At 39.8% G+C, this 9,335-nt stretch overlaps 1 protein-coding gene across 1 annotated transcript; it reads left to right on the forward strand.

Moving 5' to 3' along the window:
- Positions 1 to 3,882: 3,882 nt before the first annotated feature.
- Positions 3,883 to 9,092, forward strand: trim105 (tripartite motif containing 105). Its single transcript, XM_007561587.2, has 7 exons — positions 3,883 to 3,999; positions 4,431 to 4,745; positions 5,635 to 5,730; positions 6,736 to 6,954; positions 7,135 to 7,148; positions 7,286 to 7,401; positions 8,030 to 9,092. Exons 2-7 carry the CDS (start codon positions 4,455 to 4,457, stop codon positions 8,578 to 8,580), a joined length of 1,287 nt encoding a protein of 428 aa, XP_007561649.1. The 5' UTR covers positions 3,883 to 3,999; positions 4,431 to 4,454; the 3' UTR covers positions 8,581 to 9,092.
- The last annotated feature ends 243 nt before the right edge of the window (positions 9,093 to 9,335 follow it).

Genomic DNA, 9,335 nt, shown 5'->3' on the forward strand with positions numbered 1-9,335 from the left:
TGTGTGTGTGTGTGTGTGTGTGGTTGGGTTGTTTGTCCTGTCTGTCTCTGTGTTGCTCTGCGACACAGGGCAACACAGGCGGTGTCCAGGGTGTCCATCACCTCTCGCCCGAAATGTCTCGCTGGAGATACGCACCAGCACCCCTCCCGACACCACTAGGTACAAAGGTGTAAGAAAATGGATGGATGGATGGATGGATGGATGGATGGATGGAAAACCGGCTATGATTTTCCTTTCACTTCACTAGTTTGGTTTGCTTTGTGTATATTCATCTCATCCAGTTGTTCATTGCACCTTGTAGCATGAATACCCATCCTGAGGTCTACCTCATGGTCACATGACTATGTGTCAGAGTTATTATTTTTTCACAACCACAGAGAAAACAAGAGCCTACAAACCGAAGAACATTTTTATTAAACTATAAGAGGATGTTTTGTATATTTGCTCTATAGAGACTAATTTATCCACCTTCCTGGAGCTGCTTAACAGACATTAAGTAACTGTTTGGGTTCAGGGATTTGAAGATGTGCCCAGTTCTCTCTTTTGCTTTGTTCTCAGAGTGCTGAGAAGCCTCAGCCTTATTGATCTGGTAAGGGAGCCATTTGGTCTTAGCTTGTTGTCTTAATAATGAGATTCACTAACAACTTCCACATGTAAATGAAGTTGTTTGATTCTGGAGGCTGTAGAACAGCAGGGGTTGTGTTGTGGCACTGAGGAAAGTTTTGGGTGGTCATTGGATCTTCTGCGTGTGACTGCAGCAATCTTTGGTAAACAATCATGGATCAAGCTAATAAATCTTTAGGCTTTTCTGAAGAAAATGTGTTATTATGTGAATTATTTTCTTTGAAAAAAAAATCAAAGTGTCAAAAAAGAACCGACTTGAACACTTACTTTCTTTTTAATTTAATCTTTTTTTATTTTTTTTCCATTTCTTATGTGTGATGTTGATGTTCTTTCCTCTGAGCTCTCTCATGGATCCATCCACAACATTTACATCTGAGAAAGGTCAGTACTTTTACTTGGTCATTTCAAATCGATAACTTTATTCTTCTTTAGCAACCATTTTTAAAAGGTTGCTAAAGACCTTTTGAAAGTAGTATTATTGTTGAAAAATGGCACTTTCTTGGATTTAGTTCACAGACAGATGTTCTGACATTTTCTTTTGTCACACAGAAATGCTTTAAATCTGAACCTATTATTTCCATCGGCCGTCTTGCTTGCTTATGTAATCTTTAGCATTCTGGACAAAGGCAGATATCAATGGTCGCTAGGGCCTTTAGTTGCTGTTTTTACTTGTAATATGTTTTTCTTTTTTAACAAGCTGTGCTGCTAGAATGGCCGTTGTTTGACGACCTCTACTGGGGAAGGTGACAATGGTCTTAAATGTCTGGAACTTTCAATCACTTTTTGTAACCTTTCCAAACCTGATGATTAAAAGGTTTAATCTTTTTACTGAGGTCCTCAGAAAGCTTTACTGCAGCCACGATAAACTTCCACAAAGCATTATGAAGGTCAGACATTTATGAGTCCCTGTTCTTTAATGTGACCGTCCAGAGTGTATTATCGCATTCACCTGGAAGCCTTTTACTTTAGTTTCACTTTCAAATGATCCACCAGTCCCAACTGTTGCCTTTTTATATTATGCACAATAGAGCTAATAATTTCCCCCTATAAAAAAAAAACCCACCAAATGCACTGCTTTTATTTCTGTTGTTTTTAATGACTTGTAAAAGCATTTACACCCTCTAAGCTTTTCCACATTTGTTTTAGTGAGAGGCACGTCACTTGTTCTGGATTTCTTTCAACAATGTAAAGAAATCTAACACAGACTCAAAAGATTTGCGGAATGAAAGACTTACAATCCTTTTAACATATTCTTTAAGCTGCGTTTGCTTCTCAAATAAAGCTATGTTTAGGTGGACTTCCTTGTCTAATTGTAAGTAAAAATGTTATGCTACTATAGATGTCTTTACAAGCAAATGTAAATGGGTCATGATATAACTTCTGCACATGAAATCTGATTATGTTTCCAGAGAATAAGTGGCTTCTCCATGTTTCTTTAAGCTAAAAGACAGATTTATAGTTCTCTTTCTGTGCCAAAGCTGTTCCTCCTTTTGCTGTCTGTGTTTTTCATGAAGGTTACACTGACGGCTAAACACCCTCTAATGCAGACAGATGAAAGTCTTTAAGTCTCAGGTGATTGGACATATTGATTCAGAGGGATGGATAGTCTGTGAAGTTTGCAAATTGGATTCCTGAGGTAAATGTTTATGAGGGAAGTCTCTGTTATGCCTCGGGACTCGTTGCAAGAAGTAAAGCCGATCTTGTGTTTTTTCCTCTCTTCCGTCTTTGTCCAATTGAATTCACTTTTAATGGCAATAACCTTGTAGCTTCATGGAGAACCCCAGTGTCATCTCACTTTCAGTGAATTTCCAGGCTTTGGGAGGGAGAGAGGTTAAATTATAATTAGTGGACATAAGACAGTATTTTTCATTAACTGCACTTTACAGGTGTTGAGCCCACTTTAAAAACCCATTGAACCTTTCATAAAACTGCAAAATCACTCCAAGTAGGACTTTTTTTAAACACAGAAAGGAATTACAAAAAGCCTGTGTTCCAATTTGTAGATTTTTCTTAGACAGGTAGCTCACTCAGATCTTCATACTGAGCAAACCAACTGGCTTACATCACTGACAATAGCCTGAAAGCCATGAGAGTTTCTGTTTTATGCACAACTTGGAGTTTTGGAGTCCATGAAAAAAAAATCAGCAATAAAAAAGCAGAGATATTTAAATTAAGCATTAAAGGAATAAACAGTGATTAATTACTTTTCTAGAAGACTTCATTCTTGTTAACAGTTGTGACAAAGCAATGTAATATTTAGCTAGATATAATACCTAAGCCTTAGAGTTTTGATTTTGGACAAGCTCAAATTATTCTTACCAAATTTGCTTTTACAATAAAGCTTTATTAAACCAGTTATGTTCTTTGTGGTAAATTAGCAAGATGTAGCAAGCAGTTCCAACAGTGTGTTTTGGGTATTATTTAAACCTTCACGTCCTTTGTACTATATGTGGTGGCAAAAAAATTTACAAGCATCCTTGTTCAGATCTGTTTCTAAGACCATGCGGTTGTTTTAGACTTTTTAATTCTGTATATAGATTTAGGAAGGTAAGTTTTGGCAAGTAGCTATTTCCTTGGGAATTTCTCAGCTTACTTTTAAAAAGGCATGTTCCCATGGTTCCAATAGCTAATGTACTTTGTCATATTTGTACCCTGTAAAGCAAGATGTCATGGGTTCCTGATAAAAGATCCTGCATACCATGTAAAAAAAACATAAAGGAAAGCCACAATAAAAACTACTTTAGTTATATTTATAGGTAAAAATAAAACAAGCAAGAAAAACGTATTTTAATTTATTTTTCTAATCTATTACATCCTATTCTTTGTAGCCTTCCAATCATTAGGATGGGTAGATAAAATATATTGACATTATATATTTTAATGACATATAAATTATTTTTCTTTTTTTTAAGTAAACATATTTTTTAAAAAATCCTTTCAGCATCTTAAAATAATACTTTACAGTTGTCCTTTTTGCTTATTAGTTTGGAAATAAAACCCTTATGAACAAGGCACCACTTCACATTTTGTTATATCGACTTTCTATCAGTTTCGGCTTTCATAAAAATACCTAAACAAAAAATGAAAATATAACTGTAAGCATACAGTGTATTTTTGCTCTTTACAACTCATCATTTCGTGTGAGCGAAGCAAAAGAACAGACAGGAAAGATAATAGATAAACTGTGGCTGACCACTCTCTGACTTCCTTCTTCCGGGGTTCAAATGAACCAATCAAACGTCGGCCTTCATCGTGCGCATGCTCATTTGTGGTTCCCCGAGCACAACAGCAACAGGAAGGAACAGCGCAGGATCAAGGAGCAAAGAAGGAGGAACTTTGGAGTGTTTGGACCCACTTCACTAAACAGCAGACCGCGTAAGTTCATTAAAGTGTTGAATGTCCGCTTATATCGTTGTGACATAATAATTTTGATAAGGTTTTTAGTCCGTTGAACTTCTCATGGGCGGCTATGTGGCTCTAAATGCTAACAGTCACTCGGCAAACTAAACAGTCTGAGCAAAGGCTTTTTACAGTACGGATCATGTGATCTGTCGCTTGCTATCCAGACTTAATCACCTTGATTTGAGTTTACACTTTAAATTGTTTGTTACACATACTCTGGGAGTCTGTTTAAATAACTGATAGCTGTAGTCGAACCTTTTTGCCACGAGTGCATGAAAGGATATTTAGCTATTTAATGTAATGTCTTTAGTTTACCATCAGAGTTTTTCTGCTGACGGAACAAAACCCAGATCACCACCCTGAGTTTCTTCTTGTTTTCTAATCTTTTGCTTTCACTTCCTCAGCCTGGAGAGGAAACACGTCTCAGCATGGCTGCTGCTCCTGCTGCACCTCCTCCCTCATCCAAAGGCAGCCTGAGGGAGGACCTGACCTGCGCCATTTGCTGCGACCTGTTCCAGGAGCCTGTCATGCTGTCCTGTATGCATCACTTTTGTAAGGCGTGCATCTCAAGGTACTGGAGGGGAACACTGGGTCCTGTAACCTGCCCACAGTGCCGCAAAGAGTTCAGGTCCAAGCAGTTTCAGACCAACTACCTGGTGGCAGCGATGGTGGACAAGGTTCGGTCCTCCTCTTCAGACACCTACATCAGGAATCTGGAGGTGACTTCATCGCTTTTGCTTTCTCCTCCGCCTGTGTGTTTTATCATCTGGCTGTCTCACATTAATTTTTTAGATTGGTGTGTATTATATCTTATGCAGATAATAAATTGTTCCAAAGTAAACCTAGTAATGATCAGACATTTCCATTTGAGTTGTAAAAGTTTAATATAACTGTCTTCCATGTTTCAGTCCACATCTGTGTCTTATTGACATGTGCTTGACTCGATCAGGCCAAAGTCCACTTCCACTCCCTGTGATATCACTTGGTATGGCAGGATATTTCAATCAACCTAAACAAGGAGCATTGTGTAAAGTCACACCAAAAGAACCACCACTGATGATTTACAAATGTCTCACCTGGCTTACAGTGACCTTGTAACAAGACTTGACTGCCTGGATTGAAAACATTTACATTTTTCTTTTCTTCGTTTTTATGCATTATGTTAATTCATGTTGAAATCCCAGTAAAATATATTGAAGTCTATGACTATGACCTAAAAAAATGTAAAAATTAAATTTACATTTATTTAAACCAAAACCCCTGATTTTTCTTTTCAAACTGCAGCTGTGCGATGTTTATTTATGTTTTCATATGCACAGCTGGTGCACTCTTATCATCTTCGCAGCTGATAGCAACATTGATTTCTCTTCCAAATCCACAGCACTTGGACTTTGTTATAGTGTGTACCACTGTTGCATTGGGTTAAGATAAAAAACAAGCATATAGCTTCCTCTAAAATGCAAAGTCATGCAGTGTCACCATAAAATATAGCTTTAAAGGAATTTAATAGGTAGCGGTGAGGGTTCTGATTGCTCTGGCTTTCCTATCCCACTACATTACATTTTATAAATTGGCTTCTCCAGACATTATTTGCATATTGGTTTGCAGAAACAGCTGAGTGCGGCGTTGCAGAGCCATAACTCAAGGAAGGAGGATCTCCTCTGCACCATTCGCAAAGACAGAGACAAGATGGATATCATAAAGGTAGGCTCGACCGAACAGAACCTAATATTTCATTATGCACATTCAGTTGTGTTTTCAGCTGCATTCATAGTCTCTTATTGTGTTCCTCAAATGTCTGAGCACAATTCTGCTTCTCACATTTAACGGAATATCGGTTGTGAATAAGATACAAGTGCGATAAGCAGGTGAGAGCCTGTTCTGTGCTCTTGAGTAGATGAAAAGAAAACCTCATCAGTGCAAACGTCCTGTGGAAGTGAACAAAAAGGATATGTGGTTTTCTGATAAGCATAATCTGCATTTGTGTTGCCTCCAGAAGTCAATGAATTAGTAATTATAATCCACATTAAGGCTGCATGTTTAACCCTAAATATAAAAAGCCATGTGGCAGAGAACACCGGACATCAGCCTGAACACATCATGCCCCCAATGACGCACGGTGGTGAAAACGTAGTGCTGTGGGGAAGATTTTCTTTAGCAGCAACAAGTTAGCTAATCAGAAGTTAAGAGTTAACTGCAAGAGGAATGGAGCTAAGTATAGTTCTACCTCTAAACTTGTTTGGTGCTTTAAAATACTTGGTTTTGAATGGCCTAGTCAAAGTCCCACAATAATTCCAATTGAAAAATGCTTTACAGGACTTGGGAAAACGAATGTTCATTGAAGTTCTCCAGTCTGACTTATTTTACAAAGAAGAATAGGCAAAAAAACAGTATATACATGTATAAACGTCGTTCCCCTAAAGTCGTGCAGCAGAAACTGCAGTGGAAGGAGATTCATTCTGCATTTGCACGGTTCTACAAAGCATTGACCTCGTGGAGTCGAATAGAAATCCTGCCACACTTTTCCTTTTAAAGTGTTTATAAAGTCGTGAATCACATTCCTTCAGCTTGCCAATCATTTGTGCTTTGTATTGGTCCTTTAATATAGAATTTAAAATTAAATACTGCAAGGGCACTGTATTTTGATGTATCTAAGTCACTTGGCAATGTCAATGTTCCTGACCTACCAGTACTTTCCCACTTCTCCAGAGAGTTGGAGCAGATCTGCAGGGGTGTGTCAAAAGTGAGTTCAGAGCTCTGCATCAGATCCTGGAGGAGGAGGAGAACCATACGTTGGATCAGCTGAGGAGAGAGGAGGCGGAGGAACTGGAGAAGGTCCAGCGTCACCTGGAGGCCGCAGAGCTGGCTGTGAGGGAGCTGGAAGACAACATAAAGCTGCTGCAGCAGTCGAACATCACGCTAACTGAGGTGGAGCCTTCTCACTCCAAAGTCTATTAATTTTGTAAAGTTTTTTTTTTTTTTCTTGTACTTAACCATAATTTAAAATATTATGGTGGAATAAAAAACTTGAGCTTGATCTAATTTGTAACTTTTCTGCCAGTGTGTAACATGCAGTTAATGTGATTTCTTTGGTTTCCTTCCTGACAGTTTCCACAGTTGAGGTAAGCATTTACTGCCGTAAGGTGACACAGTAATTGCTCCAGGCCTTTTAACACCAGTCATGTACATATTAGACTTTGACATCTAATTAATGTTATTTGATCTTAGACACCCTAATAAAATGTGTTTTAATCCTCAGGCCCTGTGTGGAGGTGAACGTGGCACCAGATTTTGATGTCAGTGCCTTCAGCGGCAAATACTTGGCTCCGTTACAATACATCACATGGAGGAGGATGTTCAAGGCCCTGAAGCCAGGTAACTTCCCATCTGATGAGCATCATTAAACACAGACTGATACTGCAACTTTCAGAGGCATTTTAGAGAAACGGCAGTGCAGAAATATTCATATCTCAGCAACCTTTTCCCATGCTCACATCATGATCATAATTATGTTGTAGAAGCAAATGGCAGATGGATTTTTAATATTTTGAATAACTAAAAGTCAGAAATGTTTGGGGCTCATATGTCGTTAAACCCATTTACTCTGTTAGTCCTGAATAAAATCAGTTTAGTTCTAATTAGTAAGTAGATTCCAGCTTTGCGTAAATGAATTAATCTTACATTGCATTCACGGCAGCATCAACTAAAGGTGTAACAAATGTTGGGATTTTGGTCTCCAGTCGAACAGAGTCGGACTATCAGTCAGACTGTCGCTATTAAACACTGCAGAGTGCATCTGCATCTATAGTATTTTTCTTCCCTCACAATGATGTGTGTTGTTGTTTTTTGGTCTACCGCATAAAATCTCCTCATAAATACACTGAATATTGTAGTTGTAATGTGACAAAAACCAAAAAAACAAGAAGAGGTGTGAATTAATGTCAAGTCTTTATTTCAAAAACGACATTTGTGCCAGCGCCTGATGAATCTTTTCAACCCAAAGGTCCTGCTGCCTTAACGTTTGACGCAGAGACGGCACATCCCAGCATCCACGTCTCCCGGGACAAAACCGTGGCTGTCGAGTGCGATGCCATGACCCCGCAGCCGAGCAACAGCAAGCGCTTCGTCCAGTGCGTCAACATCCTGGCTTCCCAGGCCTTCCAGTCAGGGCGACATTACTGGGAAGTCGAAGTGGGCTCCAGCCCCAAATGGGACCTGGGCGTCGCCTCCGAGACCGTGGACAGGCGCACCCGGATCAAACTCAGCCCCGAGAACGGCTACTGGACCCTGCGGCTGCGGAACGGGAGCGAGTACTGGGCCGGGACGCAGCCGTGGACGAGGCTGCAGCTCGGGTCGCCCCCGCAGAGGATCGGGGTGTACTTGGACTGCGACGAGAGGAAGGTGGCCTTCTACAACGCCGACGATATGAGCCCGCTGTGCTTGTTCAGCAAGGGGCCGAGGGGAAAAGTGTTCCCCTTCTTCAGCCCGTGCATCAGCGAGAACGGACAGAAACCTCACCCTATGAAGCTCCTCCACGGGGCTCTGTCTGGATAAAACGGTCGATACCGCTCAGCATTAAGAACCTGTTCTGTTCTTCACCAAAGACTTTGAAAGGCACCCCTGGCATTACTTCACTTTTGGATAATTTCTGTTTTTCTAAGAATTTCTACGCTGTAATTGTTGCAGGTTCACATAATATAGAAATAGATATAACATTTCCTCATAAAAACAAAAACGATAAATAAATATCAGGGTTGTTGTCTTTAGTGTCTTGAGAAAGAGGTTTCTTTTCCATTTTGTTTTTAAATCAGCATGAATGATCTGTGCACTTTACTTTGAGATATATTTGATTAAATGGCTTCCTCATGTTTTATGCACGAGTTTGAAATAAGTCGGTTCTGTCTGTAAGCTTCCCAGTTTCACAGAGTTGAACTGTAAAAATTCATTCGTAGTCACTCTATGTACCTAGTTTCAAACACAAATGCATGCGTTGTGTTTCATTGTTGTATACATGGATGTAAATCTGCTGATGCGGACAATAAACCAAGTCAAAGTTTCTTTTTAAACTGACTGCCTTTGATACTTTTCAGCAGCTGCGACTTTGCACGCATTCATCACCTCTGAAGGGTAAAAGTCCTCACTACTTGAACCTATCAAGGATGTTATAAGGCATCATCAAAGGAGGCTGCACAATTGCATACTCCGCGGTTGATGGCAGTCCAAAACCATTTAAACCCCGAGACAGTGGCGGCTTGTTGACTCTGCTGCACCTGGACTGGAACTTGTGAAACGTGCGAGCCGTCGCTGAC

This window comes from Poecilia formosa, unplaced genomic scaffold, assembly GCF_000485575.1.
Source record: "Poecilia formosa unplaced genomic scaffold, Poecilia_formosa-5.1.2 Scaffold128, whole genome shotgun sequence".
Lineage (NCBI taxonomy): Eukaryota > Metazoa > Chordata > Actinopteri > Cyprinodontiformes > Poeciliidae > Poecilia > Poecilia formosa.

What these genes read in the sequence shown, in the direction of transcription:
- trim105 (XM_007561587.2), top strand. Translation starts at nt 4,455, where the DNA reads ATGGCTGCTGCTCCTGCTGCACCTCCTCCCTCATCCAAAGGCAGCCTG. An exon ending in CCTACATCAGGAATCTGGAG is followed by an intron (nt 4,746 to 5,634) that starts GTGACTTCATCG and finishes ATTGGTTTGCAG; the next exon opens with AAACAGCTGAGTGCGGCGTT. An exon ending in ACAAGATGGATATCATAAAG is followed by an intron (nt 5,731 to 6,735) that starts GTAGGCTCGACC and finishes CCACTTCTCCAG; the next exon opens with AGAGTTGGAGCAGATCTGCA.